This window comes from Muntiacus reevesi, chromosome 12 (assembly GCF_963930625.1).
Source record: "Muntiacus reevesi chromosome 12, mMunRee1.1, whole genome shotgun sequence".
Classification (NCBI taxonomy): domain Eukaryota; kingdom Metazoa; phylum Chordata; class Mammalia; order Artiodactyla; family Cervidae; genus Muntiacus; species Muntiacus reevesi.
The window spans coordinates 11,705,351-11,730,231 of NC_089260.1; the positions used below are offsets into that span (position 1 = coordinate 11,705,351).

General features: G+C 38.3%; 1 protein-coding gene across 2 annotated transcripts in view; it reads left to right on the top strand.

Moving 5' to 3' along the window:
* INTS8 (integrator complex subunit 8) overlaps nt 1-24,881 on the top strand; it is a 41,928-nt gene that overhangs the window by 10,331 nt on the left and 6,716 nt on the right. For both annotated transcript variants that reach the window (XM_065902471.1, XM_065902473.1), the window contains 15 exons: nt 2,060-2,215; nt 5,379-5,479; nt 5,929-6,070; nt 9,043-9,113; nt 9,500-9,675; nt 10,799-10,932; nt 12,446-12,556; nt 13,584-13,785; nt 14,556-14,677; nt 17,935-18,119; nt 18,580-18,613; nt 19,373-19,429; nt 19,517-19,578; nt 22,868-22,986; nt 24,260-24,363. In XM_065902471.1, the coding sequence (XP_065758543.1) occupies nt 2,060-2,215; nt 5,379-5,479; nt 5,929-6,070; nt 9,043-9,113; nt 9,500-9,675; nt 10,799-10,932; nt 12,446-12,556; nt 13,584-13,785; nt 14,556-14,677; nt 17,935-18,119; nt 18,580-18,613; nt 19,373-19,429; nt 19,517-19,578; nt 22,868-22,986; nt 24,260-24,363 (1,776 nt within the window). The remainder of the gene's footprint in view (nt 1-2,059; nt 2,216-5,378; nt 5,480-5,928; nt 6,071-9,042; nt 9,114-9,499; nt 9,676-10,798; nt 10,933-12,445; nt 12,557-13,583; nt 13,786-14,555; nt 14,678-17,934; nt 18,120-18,579; nt 18,614-19,372; nt 19,430-19,516; nt 19,579-22,867; nt 22,987-24,259; nt 24,364-24,881) is intronic.

Consider the following 24,881-nt stretch of genomic DNA (forward strand, 5'->3'; position numbering starts at 1 on the left):
CATAACAGTCACATGATTTTCAATCCTTTAAAACATCTATATATTTTTTGGCTTTCATTTTTCTGATGATTAAAAAATTGTTCATTGTAGTAAATTTGATCAAAAAACTAATGGAAATATTTAAAAAAATCTGTAATACTACTGCCTGGAAATAACCCCTTCCTTTTATGGTTTTAGCTTTTTTTTCCCCCCAGTTTTTGTTCTTTGTGTTTTTATACAGTTAAGCTCATGCTATTTTGTATCTTGCTAAAATGTTAGATATTTTAAATGTATCTATCCTTTTCTGTTGTATATAGATGTGCTATGATTTTCCTAATGTTTGAGCATTTAGATAGTTTGCTGTTCTTATTTATTATAAAGTTGCAAAATTTATATCTCCAAGCATAAATTTTTGTTTGAATTTTAGATAAAGTTAAATTCCTGCAAGTAGAATTAACCATGTCAGTGGCCATTAATTTTTTTAAAGGATGTAATATACAAAGCCAAATTGATTTCTAGGTACATTTCTCTGAGGGCTCTGCTATCAGAGTGAAGTTTTTTAAATTGCTAATTTGATATTTATCTAGAATACCTTTAAAATAGTTGTGTTTCCTTAATTCCTAGTAGGGCAAATGTTTTCATGTGTTTATTGTTTGCATTTTTCTTTTTATGATTCACACAACTGAATTTTAAAGTGTATAACTAGGTTTTTATATGCCTGGTGGCAGAAAAATTCCCATTTCAATCTTTCCTTTCTTCACCAGAAACATTGAGTAAATGCACTAGAGATATACTTTGTTGGGAATTCTCATTTTAATTTGCCTGGGGAACTCATCAGATTTCTAATTTTATGGCATTATGGGTATAGTAATTTAAAGCTTCAATTTTTCTTTTTTTAAAGCTTTAATTTAAAAAAAAAAATATGTCTTAAAAATTTTTCTGTTTCGGTGGAAGCATGTCTATTTTTTCTGGTTGAGTGAAGATTGAGTTTTCTTTGTTGTCCCCCTTTAAATCTCTGCCAAGTGTATGTATCAACATTTTAAAGTATTTTAATCTTTTTTTTTTTAAACAGTTTTCATTCTTTTTTTTTTTTTTTTTTAATATTATTTTATTAGTTGGAGGCCAATCACTTTACAACATTTCAGTGGGTTTTGTCATACATTGACATGAATCAGCCATATAGTTACATGTATTCCCCATCCCGATCCCCCCTCCCACCTCCCTCCCCACCCGACTCCTCAGGGTCCTCCCAGTGCACCAGGCCCGAGCACCTGACTCATGTATCCCGCCTGGGCTGGTGGTCCGTTTCACCATAGATAATATACATGCTGTTCTTTCAAAACATCCCACCCTCACGTTCTCCCCCAGAGTTCAAAAGTCTGTTCTGTATTTCTGTGTCTCTTTTTCTGTTTTGCATATAGGGTTATCGCCACCATCTATCTAAATTCCGTATATATGTGTTAGTATACTGTAATGTTCTTTATCTTTCTGACTTACTTCACTCTGTATAATGGGCTCCAGTTTCATCCATCTCATTAGAACTGATTCAAATGAATTCTTTTTAACGGCTGAGTAATATTCCATGGTGTATATGTACCACAGCTTCCTTATCCATTCATCTGCTGATGGGCATCTAGGTTGCTTCCCAGTTTTCATTCTTTGTTAGTATCTTAATTGTTGTTATACCTACAGAGAGTGATAATAATGTCTACCTTTTTATGTTGGCCTGAAAACTAAGCCAGCAGTCAGTAAATTTTTTTGTAAAGGGCTAAATTATAAATACTTTAGGCTTTGTTGGGGCATATACAGTTTCTGTGGCATAGTCCTAATTTTTTTTTTTTCCTCCCTTTATGACACTAAGGATTATTCTTAGGTCATGGAATCTATAAAAACAGGACATGGGCTGGTTTTGGCCTGTTAGCAATAGTTTGCTGACCCCTGCTCTAAACCTTTAACTTCATTTTTTATGGTTCCTATTTTCCATTGGCATTTTCTTATACTGTTAAAATGCAATAAATGGGTGCTAGACTATTCTTTCTGTTACACTGATGGATAATGATGTATACCTCTTACTTTACAGATAGGTTCATTATCTCTTCATTGTACCATAGATGAGAAGCGGTTAGCTGGCTATTGTCAAGCATGTGATGTTCTCGTACCTTCCTCTGATAGTACAACTCAGCAGTTGACTCCATATAGTCAGGTCCATATTTGTTTGAGAACTGGCAACTATCAGGTAAGATGTATGACGGGGATACAGTAGTGTCATTGGAAAGCATTGGAAACCAGACAACCGAGTTCAAATCCTGACATTACCATTTACAGTTGTCCCATTTGGGGCACGTCAAATAGACTGGTCTATAAAATAGTTGTAATAATAAAGCTTTTTATGAGAATCAAATGAAAAGTTATAGTTTATAAACTCTTAAGGCAGAGCACTGGATAGATGTTGACTCATATTACTGATAATTATCCTTTCTTGAAGGTATAAAATTTGCCCATTTTAAGTATATTCTGTAAGAAACTCTGTAGGCAGAACTTTTAACTTTTAAAATTACAGGTAGAGAACTTTTGGTTTTATGGAGGCTAAAGATCTGGAAGTACGGTCTTCCAGCCTGACCTTATTAGCCACTGCGAACAGTAAGACTGAAGGAGAGGGTGAGCAGAGCGTTTTTGGTCGGTTTGGATAGTCTATTACAGTAGCCCCCTTTTCCAGGGAGGCTGGTTGTCATCTCAGCTTTACTCATGAAAAGAGCTTAAATTAGTCTGTTGAGATTTTTTGTTGCCCTCTCTGAGTATATATCTGTAGCTTTGTAATGAAAATCACTGGGAGTTAGGATTTGTACTTTTAAAATCTTTTTCAGAAAGCCTTCATTCTAGAAAGAGAACAGTACCTTCATCTTATTAAATTCAAAACAGGAATTATGAAATGACAGTGCTCTAACATGCCTGTAAGTTTTGTGTCTCCACAATGGACTTTTTTTTTTCCACAATGGACTTTTAGCCTAGGTTTTTAGTTCTCTTTTCTCAGCTAGAGTTTTTTTTTCTTCAGAGAAAATAGAAGAAGGGAGGGGACAGTGCTCCCTCTCTCTCCCTCTGGCCCCCTTTTTGCCAATTCTGATTTGCCCTAGGGAAGAAAAGTAAACTTTCTTGAAGGTAGGTTTCAGATATAGGTGAAGTTCTCAAGCACAAGAGATCTTTCAGTTACATATCCCTAGTACAGGCTTATGGGGAGTGGTAATGAATTATGCAAAGGTATGGAATCTTTAAGAAGGTTCCAGGCACAGTGAGGCCTGTGCAGGCGAGCGTGTCAGTCAGGTGGGCGCATGTCGCCGTGTGGGCCGCGCTGGGTCGCTCAGTCCTGTCTGACTCTGCGACTCCCTGGGCTGTAGCCCGCCAGGCTCTTTGGTCTGTGGGGATTCTCCAGGCAAGGATACTGGAGTGGGTTGCCATGCCCTTATCCAGGGGATCTTCCCAGCCCAGGGATTGAACCCAGGGCTCCTGCATTGCAGGTGGATTCTTTACCAGCTGAGCCATCAGGGAAGCCCGCATGTTACCATAGATATAATAAAGGACCAAATGTATAACTCAGGAAGTAGTGTAATGGATAGCTGGGGAAGGGGAAAGAGCGGTTTTGTTGCAACTCTGGAATTTATCACTTTAGCTGTATATACAGGAGTGTCTTAGAAATCGTATTTAGCTTTTTTGGGGGCGGGGGGATAGGACTCTCTCTGTGGCTGATGAGCTATTGAACAGCTGTAACAAGCAGGTCTTCCAACATTGGGAAGTGACTTGCTTGCTCCCATGTAGCTCATGTTTTGCTGTGGAAGTGAAATAGTGGTCGCTCTGTAGTTTGAAACCATTTTTGTTAGTGCTCTTGTTGTAGAGCTGATTTAGCTGTTTCCAGAAATCCCCACACTGTCATCCCTACTTTCTTCCATTGCTTGATAAGGAACTGATAAACAACTGAGAAAAAATATAAAAAGACTGTGGTAATATCATTTATTAGAATGACAAATTTTCTACAGTTCACTAATATATTTTAAACCATTTAACTTGATTAGACTAGTTTCTTAGCACACGTTTTTTCTAGCTGAAATATTTCTCTTTGTTTTAACGTTTTAAAAAGTTTGTTGTATGAAATCATGTTTAAAGTGGAGGAGAGGAATTTTAAAAGTCTCTATCTAATAACATAGCTGAATTACTACTTGATGATTCTTTTCTCACCTCTCACTTTTGGCCCATGATCTCCAATTTTAAAGAAGGGTAGGGGGGTTCTTTTGCCTTTTCATACTGTTCATGGGGTTCTCAAGGCAAAAATACTGAAGTGGTTTGCCATTCCTTTCTCCAGTGGATCACATTTTATCAGAACTCTGCACCATGACCCATCTGTCTTGGGTGGCCCTACATGGCATGGCTGATAGTTTCATTAAGTTAGACAAGGCTGTGGTCCATGTAATCAGTTTGGTTAGTTTTCTGTGATTTTGGTTTTCATTCTGTCTCCCTTCTGATGAATAAGGATAAGAGGCCTATGGAAGCTTCCTGATGGGAGAGACACACTGGGGGGATGACTGGGTCTTGTTCTGATGGGCGGGGCCATGCTCAGTAAACCTTTAATCCAGTTTTCTGTTGCTGGGTGGGGCTGTGTTCCTTCCCTGTGCTTGGCCTGAGGCCAGACTGTTGACTGCACCTCCACCAGACTCGGGACACTCACAGGCACGTCTAGGTTAGTCTCTGTGGGGACCCTGCTCACATAGTCATGTGTGCGTGTGAGAGTCGGACCATAAGGAAACCTGAGCGCTGAAGAGTTGATGCTTTTGAACTGTGGTGTTGGAGAAGACTTTTGAGAGTCCCCTGGACTGCAAGGAGACAAAACCTGTCAATCCTAAAGGAAATCAGTCCTGAATATCATTGGAAGGACTGATGCTGAAGCTGAAACTCCCATACTTTGGCCACCTGATGCGAAGAACTGACTCATTGGAAAAGACCCTGATGCTGGCAAAGATTGAGGGTGGGAGCAGAAGGGGTCAACAGATTGGTTGGATGGCATCACCGACTCAATGGACATGAGTTTGAGCAAGCTCTGGGAGTTGGTGATGGACAGGGAGGCCTCGTGTGCTGCAGTCCATGGGGTGGCAAAGAGTAGGACATGACTTGAGCCATTGAATTGAACTGAGGGGAGTGCTATTTTTACCCTTAATGTAATTTTAAAATTTTTGGAAGAGATTTCCCTAGCAGGATATTTTATTTATTTTTTTTCCTAGCAAGATATTTTAATGATTTTCTCTACTTCGTAATTTCTATTACAGAAAGACTTAAAATTTTATTAAAAAAACTTTTTTTTTTAAAGAGACTTTCAAGATTTTTGAAATAGTTGCAGTTTTTTGTCTGTGTTCTAGGAGGTAATAAAGATCTTTGTTGAAGACAACTTAACCTTCAGTTTACCTGTCCAGTTCCGGCAGTCGGTCCTAAGGGAACTCTTTCAGAAAGCTCAACAGGGGTAAGTAAGTGGATTACTTTTTGATTTTTATATAAAAGAGTAAGTGTGCATTTCCAACTTATCAAAAACATCCCTCCAGATTACCCGTATGTCTGTCACAATTATTTTACTTTATTTTTACTGTATGGAAAGTTAACATGATCAGAGGAGCCACTTTAATTTTCATCTAATCCTTTTTTTCAAAGTGCTTGGGTAAAAATTTACACAGCGGAGTTTGATTCTGTTAGTTTGATTCAGATTAATCTGTATACCTAAATTATCCATTGGTAAATTCAGAACTTTCCTGTTTATTTTTTTTCCCCCATTGACTTAGTTATTTACTACTGTGCCTGAATATTGTAAAAATCTTACCTCTCAAGAATAAATGACCCATTCTTGTAATTTTAGTTTTATAATATATGCCTTTCTATTAAAAAATAAATGAATGTATCTACTTTTGTATTTGACAGAAATGAAGCCCTGGATGAAATCTGTTTTAAAGTCTGTGCCTGTAACACAGTCCGTGATGTATTAGAAGGTAGAACGATTAGTGTTCAATTTAACCAGCTATTTCTTAGACCTAATAAAGAGAAAATAGACTTTCTTCTTGAGGTAAGACATTTGTTTCCCCCTTTCTTTTATAATTTTGCTTTAAGTTTACCAGTGACTTCTTAGCTGCCACATCCGGAGCCCTCTTTACTGTCTTCATCCGACTTGCCTCTCCGGCTCAGGGGTGGTACGGCCGACAGACTGCGCTTGCCTGCCGGGTCTGCTGCTGGAGCTCTTCACTGGGTTTTCCTTAGTCCTCCGTTGACTTCTCTCTTGATCTCCCTTTAATGTTTTCATTTACAAAAGTTTTGTCTTTGGCTCACTCAACTTCTATTATTCTTCACCACTTTTATTCTCTTCCAAAACTTCAGTCACCTGCTCTCTAAAAACGCTTAAATCGTACTTCTTGCCCCTCATGTGAGCTCCGTAATTTGTGTTTCTACTGGACCTTTCTGTCTCTTTAATAGTCTTAATGTAACAGACCTTGAGAGAAGTACATAGAATGCAGTTAATATCATTTTGTTCCAAAAATACGACACTGCCAATGCTCTCGAAGTCCTTAATGTGTCCTCCCGCACCCTCTCTGCTTTTCCTTGAAGAAATCCGTGCCCTGCTTTTTTGTGATAGTTATTTCCTCGTTTCTCATTACAGTTGTATCCCCTTTGTATGTCCTCTTAAAGAATATTCTTAAATTTACCTGTTTTGATCTCCACATAAGTGTAATCATACAAAATAAATTGTCTTTCAGGGAACATATTATGTGACGTTTTTTCAAGTTATATGCAGATATAGTTTTTTTTTCCCCCATTGCTGTAAGATGTTAAAACATTATATAACCATGCCACAATTTATTTATTCTTATGATGATGGACATTTGTGTTATTTACAGTTTGGGGTTATTCTACTTGAACATTCTTGTACTTATATCCTGGTACACCCACATACCATTTGTCTGTTACATTCCTGGAGAAAGTATATCTGCAATTTTACCATAAAGTTTCAAAGTGTTTTTGCCACTACATGTATGAGAGTTTTTGTCCATCAGGATCTCACTGTCAGATTTCCTGTCTGGGTCACTGTGTTCTGTCCTTTACTAATTTTAAGTATTGCAAGTATGTTTTCTGAGTTTCACTTTTAACTTTTATTATTTTAAAAGTTCTTAATTTTAAGATAATTTTAAAAAAATTCTTAATTTTAAGATAATAAAATTTATCAGTCTTTCTCATAAAGGAAGAGATTAGTGAATTTCACCTGTGTCTTGCTTAAGAAAGTTTTTCATATCTTGTAGTTGAAAATTTTCCTGTATTTTATCTTCTAAAAACTCCAGAGCTTAGCCTTTGTTTCACATTTAGGTCTTTAATCCACCTATGATTGAATTTTGTATATCATAGGAAGTAGGGAATCTGGTGTCATTTTTTCCCTCACTTGTTTCAGTACCAGTTGTTGAAAGTTTTGTCTTTTTTCTACTGGTTTCTAGTGCTGCCTCTGTTGAATGCCAAGTGTCAGACATACGCACGTGTGTGGGCCTGTCTCTGCTCTATTCTGTAACAGCTTTTCTGTTTGTTTACCGGTCCGTCATCCCCATACCCTGTCTTGGTATCATCTGAAGCACAAACCTTGTTTTCCAAAGTTGTATTGGTTCTGCTTATCTTTTTACATTTTCTTGTAGACAGTAGACTCAGATTGTCAAGTTTCAGAAGTAAGCCTGTTGGATTTGTTTGAAATTACATTACATTTAAAAGCCAGTTTGTGGAAAATTAGTATCATTACCATATTGAGTATCCTAATCCATGAACTGGTATGGCTCTTGATTTATTTTGGCCTCTTTAATGTCCTTTTAAGCGTTATAATTTTTCCATAGAAGTCTTTTTTTAAAATGAACTATAATTGAATTTGTATAATTGACTTTGTTTCCAGCTAGTAATATACAATTCACCCATTTCAAGTGTACAATTCAGTGTAATTTTTAGTATGTCTGTAGAGTTGTGCATCTATCACCTCAGCCAGTTTGCCAACATATCATTCCTCTCTGCCCCTGCAGGAAAGCTTCTTAACCATTGGCAATCACTTCTCATTTTCCTCTCAATCCCTGCAACCCTAGGCAACTGTTGATCTATTTTTTGTGTCTAGATTTGCCTATTCTGGACATGTCATATAAATGAAATCATAAAACATACAGTCTTTTGTAACTGACTTCTTTCACCTGGTACTGAAGCCATATCATCCATGTTGGAGTGTCCATCAATACTTCATTCCTTTTTATAGCTGAACAGTGTCCTGCTGAGTGGCTATATTTACTCTTCAGTGTCTGTTTTGAGGGTCCGTTCATCCCCTGATGGACATTAGGGTTGTTTCTACTTTCTGGCTCTTGTGAATAGTACTGTGTACACATTATATAGTTTAGCTTTTGTGTCAACGTATTAGAGAATGCTGACAATTTCATGAGTTTAGGCTCTTTTATACTAATAATGTATTTTTTTGACTTCTTGTAAATAATATGTGGGAAGCCCAACCTAATAAATTCAGAATGATATTTAAAGAGTATTATTTTTAGATAACTAATATTTTCATAGCTAAGTTGCTCTTTATTTTCATTGTTTATTTTTTAAACCTTGGTTACCTGCCTAACTGTTGGTTCTGTGTTCTTTAGCCATTATCGATCATTCTTTTCAGCTATCCACGATGAGTCTTTTCTCTCACTTTTCTGACAGGAACTACTGATTCTTAAAGTTTATCACTCCATTTAATTTGGGTACATACTTTGTACTCAAGGATTTGTTGGGCAGGATTTGTTCATATGCTAAATAGATTATTCTTTACTGCATATAAATTACCTGCAGTTCTTGAAATGGTCACATTCCACTCCCTCTTCACATAATGCAATCTTATTCTTTGGTCTCATTTCTTAAATTTCTTAACCAAATCTGTGACTGATCCATGTTTGAAAGAACAATTTGTTTTTAAATCTAAACTTTTAAGGTATTATAATTATTTTGAAGTACCCATATTCAAATAAAAATTACTCAAATTCCTAGGTTTGTTCAAGATCAATAAATTTAGAAAAAGCTTCAGAACCTTTGAAAGGAAACATGGCTGCTTTTTTGAAGTAAGTACCTTTCTTTTCTTCTTTTTCTTAATTTTGAAGTTAGGTCTGTGAGAAAAATATCTTTTATTCCTTATCATTTTACATTTACCTTGCCTGTCTTCTTATAACCAGGTGGTAATTGGTAGCTGAGAACACTTATGGTTTAAATTTGTGTAGCCACATAAAACAGGATTCTTGCTGTTACTCTCTTTGTATATTATGGCATTGAAATCATAACTTTAGATAAGGACCAAAGGGAAATTTTAAAAACTGTTCCAAATTATTGTCTTGCAATTATTGAATGGTGACTCTTAAACAGTTTATTAATAAAAATTGGTTAATATGATTGTTTTTCCCAAATTAAAATTATACACCTCTTTGTTTTGTAATATTTCTTCCTGATGTAGGAATGTGTGTCTGGGGTTGGAAGACCTGCAGTACGTGTTCATGATCTCTTCGCACGAGCTCTCCATCACGTTGCTGAAAGACGAAGAGCGGCAGCTGCTTGTCGAGCAGATGAGGAAGCGGTCCCCCAGGGTCAACCTGTGCATTAAACCCGTGACTTCATTTTACGACATCCCAGGTGAGCGTTCCGGGCTCAGGTTTTGGCACATTTTGCCCCTCAGTATATTTGAGGCCGCCGTCTTAATTTTTTTTTCTAGTTACACTAATGCTGGTAACTAATAGACAACCTGTCTTTTGAGGTCATATTTCTGTAAGCAGTTAAGTTTTGGGAATCGCTGAGTCTATGGTTAATGGAGATATAGGCTTAGATACATAAAAGATTTTAGCTGGGGAAATAGATCCATGTAACTCTGCTGCTGTGTTCTTGAAAGTTGTACACCAAGAGGGAAGAGGAGTGGTTAAGTAGTGCAGGCTTGCGTGCATTTCAGCCTTTATATCACTGTCTGCTGCTAAACATTCAGCTTTGGCAACATGCCATTTTTGCCTTATTTATTTGATGATTTTCTTCCATCGTTTTCTCTTATTTTTTAAATGTAATAAGAAAGTATGGTGCTGCTTGTTAAGAAGAAATACAAGCTTCAACACTTCAACATGCAGGGGAGACAGAGTTCAGTTGACTGAGTGAACTTGTAGCTACTTTGGATCTCACTAGATTTAAGCTGCTTTGACTGTCGGTCGTAAAGGAAAAGAATAATATTATCACAGATAAAATTTTGGAAATGCATTATTGAAGACTGTATGTGAAAGCTGAATTGTAATTAGGAGTTTTAATGATCAGTTCTTGGTTCTCTGGGAACGCAATGCCTCTACCTTCTCATTCTCTCCCTTCGAAAAACATTCTTAATGTTTACTACTCAGAACATTTTAGAAGTGCTTTTAACACAGGATGTTCAAAAATAGGAGACTGTCTGTGTAAGTTAAATTTTTCCATATATCCCATATAATTCTTTCCATGTAAAATTACTGATTTTTATTGGTTTATATTTTCATTATCTTTATTTGTTAAAAGAAGACATAATACAGGTTGTGTTGGGCTTTTTATATGAGAGTGAAGTTAAAACATAGTTTGCATTAAGTTGGATAAATCAGTTTTCAAGATGAGAGAGACTCCTAATATTTATAAACGTGCACAGTTTCTGTCCGTAAATTACCATTCTCATGTTTGTATGATTATGAATGAGTAACTAATGAATACCATATCAGATAATTATTTAAATGCAAATCTCTTCTTCCTTTCTTAGCCTCAGCAAGTGTCAACATTGGCCAGTTGGAACATCAACTGATACTGTCAGTGGATCCATGGAGGATTCGACAGATTTTAATTGAATTACATGGTATGACTTCAGAACGTGAATTCTGGACAGTGTCTAATAAGGTAAGAAACCTCTCTTAAGAACAGATAAGAAAATTACCCTTGTTTTCTGATGTAATTTAATAGAAGAGCTGTTGCTTGACCTTTTTGGGAATAAGAAGCCCTTTTATTTGTTAATAGTTCATCAGTAATGCAAAAGACTGTCACACGACATTGTATTTTGAACATCTATTGACAGAGAAAATATGAAATAGGCAAAAAAAATAATATTAAATCAGTAACAACTAAAAATGAGTTTATGTTTCATTTGTTGTTAGAGCATCTACATGCATTTTCAGTATAGCTGTAAATATGTGTATAAGGTATGATATTTGTGCAGTCTATAGCTAATACTTGCCATACAGAGTATTTTTGGTTTAGTTTTTTCATGTCCTCTCTGAGTCTGAAGCCTGCAGGGTTGAATCACTTCATTAAAACTTCTTTATAGAACATTTTAAGCTTTAGATAATTTCTTTAAAATGCCCCCCTCACCCCCCCAAAAAAATACCAAGATAATGTTTCTGAAGTTGTCTTAAGTTTTCCTACATGGAAAGTGCAAATGAAACCGCTTTTTAAACTTTCAGTGGAATATAACTAGAGATACAAGGGAAATAGTTCACAGATGCAGGTAAAGTTAAAGTATAATAACATGGGGAACTTGCCTTTAGCACATGCATCTTATTCATCAGGTGTAGTCATAGTACATCCATGGTGTTGTATCCCACCTCTGCAACACCATGGACTGCAGCCCGCCAGGCTCTTCTGTCCATGGGATTTCCCGGGCAAGAATACTGAAATGGGTTGCCATTTTCTTCTCCAGGGGATCTTCCTGACCCAGGGATTGAACCCAGGTTTCCACCATTGCAGGAGGATTCTTTACTTGCTGAACCACTAGGGAAACCCCTATAATAATATGAATGTGTTTCTAATATAGCTGCATACTCCCTCTCTGCTGAATGTGATAAAAAGCAGCTAGAATTGATGTATATTCTGTGGGATTTGAACATACAAGTGAAGTGAAATGAAAAATTGGTCTGAATCTTAGTTGGGTTTCCATAGCATTGAAGTCATTATTTGTGTTCATTTATATGGATGAGAAAGTGTACAGCCTGAGAGTTACGAACCAGAGTTCTGGTACTAAGTACCTGAGTGTGAATCCCAGTGCTATACTTAATTAGCTGTATAGTCTTCAGCAAGTTTATTTAACTTTTGTGTGCCTCCGTTTTCTCATTTGTGAAATGGAGATATAATAACTGCTGTGAGGATCATATTGATTAATACATACTAAACTCCTAGAATTTTTCTTTATTTCTATAGGCTATCCTTCAGAAAGTTCCAATCCATTTAATTATTTATTACTAGGTTATTATAATGGGTATGTTCATCTTGATTAGCGGTTCATCACAACTGTCATTTTCCTTTCTATTTAAAAAATGACCTTTGAATGATTTTATTAAATGGAGTTGACTGTTACTGAAGGATTGTTACCTAGATTTGGCTTTGTGTGTGTGTGTTTATGTATTTTTATTTCTTCTAGTGGGAATTACCTCTTGTCTATAGTAATGTCATCCTGGGAATTAAAGACAATTTAACAAGAGATTTGGTTTACATTCTAATGGCCAAAGGTCTGCACTGCAGTACTGTTAAGGTGAGTAAAAGTATACATTGACCTCTGGTTAAGAATATGCTCTATTAATTTAGGATGAAATCAGGAATCAGGATCAGTTTTGTTTTTCTGATCTTAAAATCATCATTGTAGGTCTGAAAGGATATCTGAAAAGGCATCTTGGTTTATTCTTTTCCCTTTATCCTCATAACTGTACAAAAATGGTCTTGGACATATGGTTGCTTCTCTATATCTTTCAAAAAATTAGAGAACATGAATAGTTCTTATTTGTATTTAGTATTACGTTAGTAAAAGATTGTATTTCAAGCTAAAAACAAAACAAAGATCCTTAAAATCACTTCTGTAGATTTTACATAAGGAATTTGTAATCTGTTTGCGAAGTAGTCTGGGTTGGAAATACAGATTTGGGAATCATCATAGATCATGCTAGGAGGATATACTAGGGTGTCTGGCATTGTGTCCAAGAAACAGTGGCATGGAAGAGTCTGGTATGAGAACCAGACTCATGGAGTCATGATAGCTAAGGGGATAGAGGATGTCAGCTAGAGGGAATGGACAGTACTGGGCTGTAGCCCTGAAGTCCAGTTAGGTAACTGGAAAGTACTCAGTAGAGTGTGCCATTAGGAGTTTTTTTATTTAGTAAGAGCCATTTCTTCTTCATGACATGCGGGATAGAAACCAGATTATAAGAGCATGTGGAGAGAGAGAGAATGAGCAAAGGCTATGTTTTGGAAAAATTAGAAGGAAATGTGTAGGAAAGGGCTTAGATCATAGCTGATTTGTTTTATTAATTAGTTATATAGGCTAATATGGTTGTGTGCAGAATTTTAGGATGTATATATATATATATATAAAAGAATTAAATATTTATTGGATTAAATCAATAATGCAAAGATGATAAGTAAAAAGGTGATAATCTAGCCTCACGCCTCGAGATAACCAGTGTTCACCATTTAAATTAATTCTTCTCTTTGTTCTGTGCTTATAAAGACATTTTTCTCACTTCAGAGGAAAGGTGATTCAGACCATTCTGCTATTCTTTTTATAGGACTTTTCCCATGCTAAACAGCTGTTTGCTGCTTGTTTGGAGTTGGTTACAGAATTCTCACCAAAACTTCGTCAGGTCATGCTGAATGAGATGCTGCTTTTGGATATTTATACGCATGAAGCTGGAACAGGGCAGTCAGGAGAGAGACCTCCTTCTGATCTTATTAGTAGGGTGCGAGGATATCTGGAAATGAGGCTTCCTGGTAAGACACTTTCACAAAGCCAAATTTCAGGACTTTAGTACTCAAATAACTGTGGGGAAGATTCTAAAAGAATATTTACAGGACTTTTTAACCATCAGTGAAAAAAATTAATTTTCTTTTAAAACAATTCAGATGTGGAGTTCACTCAAGAACATTGGGGGAAGTGTAGAAAACTGTTCTAGGACTGCCATATATTAGTACCGAAAATATATTCGTTTACAGTTCTGGCGATGAGATGTCTGAAATCAGGGGGTCTGCAGGGCCATGCTTCCTCTGAAGGCTGTTGCTCCTCTGTACAGAGAAGGCAATGGCAACCCACTCCAGTACTCTTGCCTGGAAAATCCCATGGATGGAGGAGCCTGGTAGGCTGCAGTCCATGGGGTCGCTAAGAGTCGGACACGACTTAGTGACTTCACTTTCACTTTTCACTTTCATGCATTGGAGAAGGAAATGGCAACCCACTCCAGTGTTCTTGCCTGGAGAACCCCAGGGACGGCGGAGCCTGGTGGGCTGCCGTCTATGGGGTCGCACAGAGTCGGACTTGACTGAAGCGACTTAGCAGCAGCAGCAGCAGCAGTGGAAACTGTGGCAATCTGTTATTGGAAAATATTAGACTTTCTAGAAGAAAAGTATAAAATGTTAGTGTTTTTCTATTTTTTCCACCTGTAACTATTGTTTTTAATTTACTCAGCTGGAATCTGAGCAACTATTTGCTTTGTTCTTTTAATGTTATGATAGTAATTCCAACAACTTTCTTCTTTGATTTTTAGATATTCCTTTTCGTCAAGTTATTTCTGAGGAGTGTGTGGCTTTTATGTTAAACTGGAGGGAAAATGAATACCTTACTCTGCAAGTCCCTGCATTTCTACTTCAGAGCAATCCATTCGTGAAGGTGATTCATGTTTAGTCTAAATGAGTTATTAAGGTGGGGTTGTTGGACTAGTTCCTTTAGATCTGTACTCCTTAGGAAACTTGTCCAGTTACTAAGGTTGAATATAAGTTTGGACAAATGCCTGTTGGTTTTTTTTTCTAGTACCATATAGTTATGAAAATCTAAGCAAAAATTATTTAGTTAACAGGCAACATTTTGGAATAATCCTAAACTAGTGAGAAGTTAGTTGTTCTTGCTTTGATTGATGTAGTCAGACCCTGACTTTAACTCTGGAGTACCTGGGGTCGACCTGAGGAAACCCCCAGGGATGAATTGCACCCATTTCCATGTGAGCACCTTACCCTTCTTCGAAGCCTATTAAACTCTCTTAAGTTGATGCCTGATTCTTATTAGTGTGTGTGCAAAGTCACTTTAGTCGTGTCTGACTCTTTGTGACCCTGTGGACTACAGACAGCCAGGCTTCTCTGTCCGTGGGGTTTCTCCAGGCAAGAATACTGGAGTGGATTGCCTTGCCCTCCTCCGGGGGATTTTCCCGACCCAGGGATTGAACTCCAGTCTCTTATGTCTCCTGCTTTGGCAGGTGGATTCTTTACCACAAGAGCCACCTGGGAAGCCCCCTTAATTAGCGCACATGTTTGTTATTAGTGATTATTTCCATGTGAAAGAATTCATTCAGTGAATTCTGAATGACAGTATGTTGTTTATTATTCTTTCTTAATTGCATCTCTCCTGTACCACTGAAAGTGCTTCTCTGTGCAGAGAACTTCAAAAATACGGAGGATATTTTCCCTGAGAAAAGTCATCTTTCCCGCGTTAATACTACGTTTGCACTGAAGAAGCAATGAGCTTTTCTCCCTTTCTGGTCTTAGAGTTTAAAAAGAAGAAATTTCGTGATTTAAGACTTTGTATGTATGCATTTCATCGCAGGTTTCCTTACTCTTTTTTAGAAATGCTTATTTATTTATCTTTGTTGCTGCCCTTGGAATTTCTCTGGTTGTGATGATTGGGGGCTACTCTAGCTGCCGCTCGGGGACTTCTCATCGTGGCGGCTTCTCTTGCTGCGGAGCGCAGGTTCTAGGGCGCACGGCTTCCGTACCTGCAGCTCGTGGGCTCAGGTGCCCTGCGGCATGTGGGATCTTCCCTGACCAGAGATCGTGCTGGTATCCCCGCATTGCAAGGCAGATTCTTAACCTCTGGACCACAGGGAAGCCCTTATTCTTTTCTTAATGCTTGTATTACCTTTTGTTCTTATCTGCCCTCATCTCATCCTTAGTACATAGTCCCTTAAATTGATGGCTATCTGGGAACCTTGCAAGATTGTACTAGTTTTTTACATTTGTCTTTGGCTATTTGTTTCTTCCTTCTTATTTCATGTATGTCCTTTGGAAAACTGAGCCCATTTTATTTCAGCCCTTTGGAGACTTACTGATTTTTTGGTTTTCCCTCCTTTTTTGTTTTCTTTCTGATTGTTCATAAAAATATATTGTTGTCCCTGAATTATCCTTCTCTTTGTAATTTCAGACTTTGGATTATATCTGTGTTTTTAGTCAACTTTGTGAGATGGGAGTTCCTCATATTTAGGGAATTTTTCTGATTATGCCCAGCCGCCTCTTAGGCTTTAGTGAACCCTCCGATGAGAGAATCGTTTTGTTTCAAGGTTGTCATGTCCACTTAGAATGGCGGCTTGGTGTTAAGATGGTGCGTGGCTTCTCTCTGTTCATCTGAGCAGTGAACTCGGTGGAGCCATGCTCCAGAGAGGTTGGCCGCGTGTTTGAGGGCCCGCAGTGCAGAGGGTTGTGCTGTTGGTTACCTAGCCCCTGCTTCCTGCACTTGCCCCTCATCTGGCTGCAGAGGAGGAAGGGTAAGGGATGACCTTGCTGCTGGGCCACTCAGGCCTCTTGTTGTCTCATCTGGGTTAGGGTTTTGGCTGCCTTCTTCCCTAGCTGGCCCCTTGTTCCCTTGTTAGCATAGAGGAGAAAGTAGAGAAGTCTAGAGTATGGGATTGTATTAAAAATTATACAGTGTAGAGCACCTTTCAGACTTTGAATTTCATGTGGAATATAAATATACATGCACAGGGAAGAGTTTGAAAGGGTATTAGTAGTCATTATCCCTAGGTAGTGAAACAGTAAGTGATTTAAATCAATTTGATTTTCTATTCTGTTACGTATTTTCTTTCTTTAAATATTCGTTTATCACAAAAAGGAAAGAAGAAGCTCTTAAGCATGTGACTAAAGATGACCTTTTGAAATAGTAAAAGCTGTCTAGTCTAGTAAAAGCAGATCAGGGTGGGGTTAGCGTAGTCTAGGAAAATGTACAGCATTGATGGGCTCTTGGATTATAGGAGACTGGCCGGTGGGAGGAGAGGAGAGGCTGGTGCTCACTTAGGTCGCAGTGGTGCAGGACGAAGGCCCCGGCTTTGACCGAGCCTGCCCGGCCTCTTACGGCACGGGAGCCTCTCCTTCCTCCTTGGCCCGCACCCTTTGGCGGCGCCGGTGCGCTCCCAGCCCCGTCCTGCACTTCTGCCGGGGTGTGTGCTGTGTGTTCATTCTGGATCCTTCCTCCACCTTAGGCCCTGAAGGCTGCCTTTGTTCAGATCAGTCCCTTTTAGTAGTCTGTGCTTCCTTAATTCTGCCTCCTCACATCAACAGTACTTACATCCCTAGTCGCCACCCTTTTCCTTAGAGAAAAGTTGCTCTAAATCTTGTTCCTCTGTTCTGCCAACTTCAGTGTCCATATTTTTTCCTAATTTTTTCATTAAAAAATAAAAATAATAATGTGTGGGTATGAGTGAAATTTAACCACTATTTTAATCTCATCTCTGGGCTTTTACAGTTAACACTGTCATGTATATATTCCATTACAGGCTTTTTGTTTCTTTTCCAAGTGGGATCATAGTAAGTGTATTTAGCAACTCCCCCCCCCCCCACACCTAACTTAATAGCATATCTCTGAATTGTTTCAGTTTTATTCTCATTAGACTATGCTGTTTTTGTTCTCCTTAGACTGGTTGTTTAGAAACAAGAAGGTTTGTAATGTGGTGGAACCAGAGGATCCTCTTCCCAGATCTGACTCAGATCTGTCAGTGGACAGTGACCTCTAAATTCCTTGGTGGTCAAATAGAGGCCAGCATCAAATAACTGTGCTTTGTATGTGTGGGCAGTTTTTATCTTTCTTCAAATGTTCATCAGTGATAGAAATAGCATGTATGACATTACAGAATATCTTTTGTGTGTTTTCTGTTTTTCATGTTACAGCTTGGACAGCTTTTAGCAGCTACATGCAAAGAACTTCCAGGCCCTAAAGAAAGCAGACGGACTGCTAAAGACCTTTGGGAAGTTGTGGTTCAGATCTGTAGTGTGTCCAGTCAGCACAAACGAGGAAATGATGGCAGAGTTAGTTTAATAAAGCAGAGGGAATCTACATTAGGGATAATGTATCGGTATGTTTCTATCAGTTTGTTTTTTAAGTTATCTATATACTATTTTGTACTATTTTTAGAACATCTGTCATTATAAAATGGACAGTGTATCATATCTGTATCATAAAAATGGACCATGTAAGAATTCTCTGGGCTGATCTCCGATGGCCTTGTCTAATAGCACCACCTTAGGAAATAACTGTTTATATATAGTTACTTTAAAGAACTACCTGTTAATCATCTAATATAATCAAACCTGAATTCAAAACCAACAGTGTCTGGTTGGATAGTACTGAAGATGTCACATGTAATTAAAACAGGAAAGACATTTTATTAGGTTAGTATGTCAATAAAATATTACACTCTTTTATACATGGAGAACTGGAAAGTTAGGAATAGACCTTTGCCTAGAATTTACTTTTTTGTTTTCATTTTGAGTTTCCGGTATTAAATGTATATACAAAAATTTGTGTTTTTGTAGGAGTGAACTTCTTTCTTTCCTCAAAAGATTAAGGGTAAGTTTTGTAAAAGTGGATCGAACTACTATTGCTGATTTCTGAGGATATGGTAAAATATTGAGTGTTAAAATGATGATTATTTAATCTGTTAATGTGCTTTTTATATTCGGTGATCATTTTTTGAGGATGGGATAGTCTGAATGGAGAAGTTTACTTTGCATTTACCTTACTCTGTTTTAGTGAGTAGAATAGGTGTTTTTGAATTTTAAAGAAGTCTTCATAATAGGGCTAGATGTGTAAATCCTAACTTTAATTCTTGATAGGATTAATATCATATTTGTTTATTGGACATAGATTCCACTCTTTAAATTCCATTCTGTAAATATTATTATTAACTGTGCCACACAACTTGTGGGATCTTAGTTCTCCCACCAGGGATCAAACCTGTGCCCCTGCAATGGAAGTGTGAAGTCTTAACCACTGGACCACCAGGAAAGTTCCTGAATATTAGTTTGAGGATTAAAAAGTCAATTTTTTTAGAGGTAGCTGGAAGTACTAGTGGGAAGGAGTTTTATTTATTCAATTTCAAAAGACAGGGGAGGACAGACACCTAAATTTGATCATTTTTGTGTTAATTGTGTGTTGTGAATTCTTCAATGAGATTAATGTTAATCTCTAGTGTATTCTTAACTAAAGCAGGTGATAACTTTCAAAAGTGTAAGAATCTTTTGAAGGAAAGTACTTGGTATCCTTGAAGCTGGTAGAGAAATACTAAGGTATATAATATTTAAGGGTTCTCTGTTTTCTTTCTCATAGGAACCATTGGTTTTGACTATTATTTTGTCACTCTTTGTGAAACTTCATAACGTTCGGGTCAGTATTTCATAATTTCATCTAAAAAAAATCTTTGAAAGTTCTTTTTAAATCACAGTTTTTTTTTTTCTTTTTTTTTTAAATAAGGAGGACATTGTGAATGATATTACAGCTGAACATATTTCTATCTGGCCATCCTCCATCCCCAAGTAAGAAGTATTATAGTTTACATTTTATTAAATTGTTTATATATTTTATATATATATATAAAAACTATCCTGACTGGTATAGATAACCTTGAATAATTTGATTAAAAGACTGAAATTTGTTGCAACTCTATAGCCACCTTCATATTTCTCTATTACAGTAATGATCTTCCTAAAAATTACTCATCAGGCATAACTAAGTAGGAGCTGAAGAGTACTAGCCTCAGGTTGAATCTAGACTGACTCTCAGTAGTCCCGCTTTCTTGTAGGTGGTAGAATTAGAAAATGGAAGCTTATAAAAGGATGACTTTCTAGCTGGTTTTTCTAATACTGATTGTCAGAGATCCCCAACTCTTTTTAGTTACCTTAAGAAATTTTTTAGTTACTTTAAGAACTCTTCTTTCTTTTATCACCTGAGAACCACAGAAAGAGCTGGATGACTAAGGACAACTAAGGGGAGAAGAAAGTGTTCTTCCTTTTGTGGAAGAAGAAACCGTTTACATTTTCCTCTTCCCGCAGATAACAGCTTCTTACTCAGGAGAGTCCATTTGTTTCCTCACAAAGTTACGCTTCCTTTTCTCCCGTAGTCATGCCCGTAGTCATCTTCTTGTGCCTGAAGGGCAGGCACAGAAATCTAGGCCATATGTTATTGCTCTCAATAAAGGCATCGCTGAAGAAGACAAGACTGTAGTAGGTAGGTAAGCAGTCTCAGAGATTGGAAGCTCTCTCGGACAGGGATTTGGGAGGATCCAAAGTGGTGAGTGACCCTTGCCGCCACTTACGAGTCCTGGTTCCCAGAGCAGCACCGTGCTTCCTGAAGCGGATAGCTGCAGATTTTTTGTGTAAAATTTGGTATATTAGATAACAGCCCATTAATCGGGTAGAGATCATTGTGCCTTTTTTTTCTTTCTGACTGTGCTGAGTCTTCACTGGCGCACAGGCTCTCTCCAGTGGTGCAGGAGCTCTTTTTGCGGAGCCTGGGCTCGAGCTGCGGGCTCAGCAGTTGTGGCGTGGGGGCTTAGTTATGCTGTGTTGTGTGGGATCTTAGTTCCCCAACCAGGGATCGAACCCGTGTCCCCTGCTTTGGGGCGCTGGGGAAATCCCCATTTCCTGTTGGTTATGATAAGGCTTAGGTGTTACTTCTTCAGCCTAAGTTCAGATTGTAAAATACTGATGGATTTTCTTCAGTATGTGTTTGTAAATGAGGCAGTGGTTTGTCATAGAGGCTCCGAGCCAGGCTCAGAGAGCCTGAGTCCCAGCCTGTCCCCTTACCAGGTGTATGACCTTGGGTTAGTTGCTCTCTGTGTCAGTGTCCTCATCTGTAAAATGGAAGTAAGAATAGTAGCTACCCCGTGAGGATATTACATGTTCTAAGGTAGGTGTTTACAATCATTACTGCTACATAGTAGGCTTAACTATTTTTATTTTCATGATAAAATTATTTTAATGTAAATTAACATGGAGAAAATAAAATGTGACTAAATGTTTGACCAGAGACTTTTCTCTTGAGCAAGAGTCTTTATTGAATCCAAGAATAGTGTGAGGATGGCATAGATTAAATATTACTGCTTTATTAAAATTGTTTGATATATAGAACCAATTCTTAAACTTAGCATTTTACAAATTTCTAGAAATTATAAACTAGCTAAACTTACTTGTGCTGTGCTTAGTCGCTCAGTCGTGTCCAACTCTCTGTGACCCCATGGACACCAGGCTCCTCTGTCCATGGGATTCTCCAGGCAGGAATACTGGAGTGGGTTGCCATGCCTTTCTCCAGGGGATCTTCCCAACCCAGGGATTGAACACAGGTCTCCGCATTGTAGGCAGATTCTCCACCGTCTGACCCACCAAGGATGCCCTTATCTTATTTAAATAATTGTAAATAAATTAGTTGTAGGCTTTCCTGGTGGCTGAGCAGTCAGGAATGCATGCAGTGCAGGAGCTGCAGGAGACACGGGTTCGACTCCTGGGTTGGGAAGATCCCCTGGAGGAGGGCATGGCAATCCACTCCGGTATTCTTGCCTAGAGACTCCCATGGACAGAGGAGCTTGGCAGGCTCAGTCCATATGGTCGCAAAGAGTCGGACACAACGGAAGTGACTTGGCACAGGGAGTTCCCTGGTGAGCCAGTGGTTAAAAATCTGCCTGCCAGTGCAGGGGACAAAGTTCAGGGAGGTTCCCTGGTCCCAGAAGAGCCCGCATGCCAAGGGCAACTAAGCCAGTGTGCCAGAACTACTGAGCCTGCGAGCTGCAACTACTGAAAGCCTGTGTGCTCTAGGGCCTGCAAGAGGCAACAAGGGAAGCCAGCACAGTGAGAAGCCTGCGCACCTCGACTCCAGAGCACCTCCCACTCACTGCAGTTAAATAAACAGTTGGATGTTTGCTAGTAGCACCACAATACTTTCCCACTACACTGGGAACAGTGGTGAATTTTGGTAAAATTTAGCTCCTCAGGGCAACAGAAATTGCCCTTGTCCAGGTTCATCTTGTTAATGATAGAGCCAGGACTTGAACTGTGGTATGCTTCTGAATCAAAACCCTGTTTTCCCTACCATTGGGTCTCACTGCTTCCGGGAGGTAGGAGCTGTGGTTGTGTTTCTTGGGTGCTGGCCTGGCTTTCATCCTCACACTTCTGTCTCCCTATTCTGTGTCTCAGAATTTCCAGATTTAACCGGGCTCAGAGCAGCTGGCCCCATTCCCTTCGTTTTTTGGATTCTTCATTGCTTCCAAATGCATTGCAGAGATGACACTTGCCATATCTCGCTCCTAACCCAGTAAAACATCTAATCCAGGAGTTAGTTACTCTTACAAGAAGCCACAAGATGGATTTAAGGCCACATGTAGCAGTACTGTTGGTGTTTGAACCCTTGTTTTTTGTAGCTTTCTCTAGATTACAGAACGTAAAAATCATTTGGAAAATTTTTATGAGTGTATCTCTTTATAATTTTGTTTCCTGTAAGTTATGCATAAAAAGTGGAGATAGGGTTATATCATACCACCTTTTTGTGCTTTACATTGTAAAATGTTTAAAGATACTCTTAGAGTGGCCTAGTTTACTTTATTTGGCATTTTGGGGAAAGGAAACAAAAATCAGATTGTTTTCAGCCTCGTATAAAAAGCTTATCACACATCCTCTGATTTAGTTGTTTTGATAGTTTAAAAATATTTACTGCTAGTAATATTTAGCATTGTATTTATGATCACTTAAATTTTGACTCTTTTGTTTGTTTTAATAAATGTGTGTATAGAATGTGAAGTTGACTCCTAAATTATGTTTATTGTCTTTGTTGTAGCCTCCAGTCAGTGGATTTTGAAGCTGTAGCGATCACAGTGAAAGAGCTAGTTCGGTATGCCCTCAGTATAAACCCAAACAACCACTCCTGGTTAATTATTCAGGCGGACATTTATTTTGGTAAGTGACATGTATCACTGCTTTGTATTTTGTTTTTGTAGCTCTTTTAGAAGTGAAAATAAATATGTTACACTTACTCTTACAGTACTTTATTAAACTTGTCTTGTTTTTGACATTCTCTAACTCTTCTTCCAAAATGAAATTGAGAGTAACTGTTACTGTTATATGTATGCATTTTTCTGAGTCTTAGATTCAGATGTTTTTAATTTTATGTTGACCACCTTTTTTCTTTTTTTTTTCCCCCATAGTAAGTGATCATCTGAACAGTTGGTAAAACATTCTTAGGAGGTTAAAGTTTAGTTTGCAAAATTGCTATTTTAAAGGTTCTAAAATATATCCAGGCACTCTTAATAATTATTTGAGTTCATGGGAAGAGATTTGTTGGCACCCATTTTTAGCAGTAATTAACTCAGGGCCAGTCTTATTTCATATGTACCGTCACCTACATCATCTGCTCTCCTCTGGATTATTTTTTGAAACAAACCATGGCCAACTAAAAAAATATGTCTTTATTTTTGGCTGTGCTGGGTCTTCATTGCTGCTTGAGGGGTTTTCTCTATTTGTAAAGAGCAGAGGCTACTCTGCACTTGGAGTGCTCAGGCTTCTCACTGTGGTGGCTTCTCTCCTAACAGAGCGCAGGCTCCCGAGTGTGTGGGCTTCAGTAGCCACTGGGCTCAGCCTCTGCCACTGGGGGCAGGCTCAGTGGGTGTGGGGCCTGGGCATAGTCGCCCCCAGGCATGTGGGATCTTCCTGGATCAGGGATGGAACGGGTGTCCCCTGCATTATTGCAAGGCTGAATCTTAACTACTGGACCACCAGGGAAGCCCAATAATTGCCAGTTTTGATGCTCATGTTTACCCTAGCCCCACAAATAATTTATTATCAGGATCTTAATATCTTTATTCAGAGTAAATTTTCTGATTCTAAACGATCTCAGAAAAATAAGGTCTGTTTCTAGTATAGGCATTTGGAAAATAAATGCCTCCAAGTACTAAGTTATGTACTAGTAAGTTTGACAAGAAATCTGAGGTAAAACTTTGCCGAATTAGCCGTAGAAGGGAACAATTTATATAGGGCTTCTTTAAAGTGGTTGAAATAATAAAGCCAATTTTTCTCATTCTTGCCCTGGTTAAGCCGTTACCCCTAGGTCTGTGGTTTGCATCTACTTTGTCACACATGAAGTAATAATAGCTGACTGTTCACAAAAGACGCCCTGTCTTTATAGCTGCATATTTAATGACAGATAATCTTTATCTCTGTTTTCTGCTTCAAGCAACAAATCAGTATTCGGCAGCTCTTCACTATTACCTCCAGGCAGGAGCTGTGTGCTCTGATTTCTTTAACAAGGCTGTGCCCCCGGATGTTTATACAGACCAGGTAAAAGTTGTTGTGCGCTTGCTTTCTTCTTGTGTGTCTGAAAACGTTCTTTTTCCTGGGCCTCTTTTTGCCTGAGTTTCTTCCTTTCCATAAATGTGGTGGTAACTCCCAAATGGAGTGATTGCTCTAGGTCAGACCACGCTTCATAGTTCCAGTGCCCACAGCCATTGCTGATTTGATTTCCCCAAACACCTCAAACTCAACCTCTCCACAGCTGGTTCAGCATCTTACTCTACCAGTCTCTGCTCCTGATGACCTTCCCACACCAGAACAAAAACATAAATCCCCCCTGAAATATCAGTCAACTTTGTTTTGCCTTTTGAGTTGACCAGGCATAAATCCTGAGTGTCATCCTCTTTTCTTTTCTAATCCTTCCAGCAATATCCACTCAAACCTTTAAGGCATGTTGATTCTGTCTCCTCAGTCTCAAATTTTATTCATTTTCTCCCAATATGCTCTACTCTGTCCTCTGGTTTAGGCTGCCAATATCATAATTAATACATGGCATTTTTTAATAC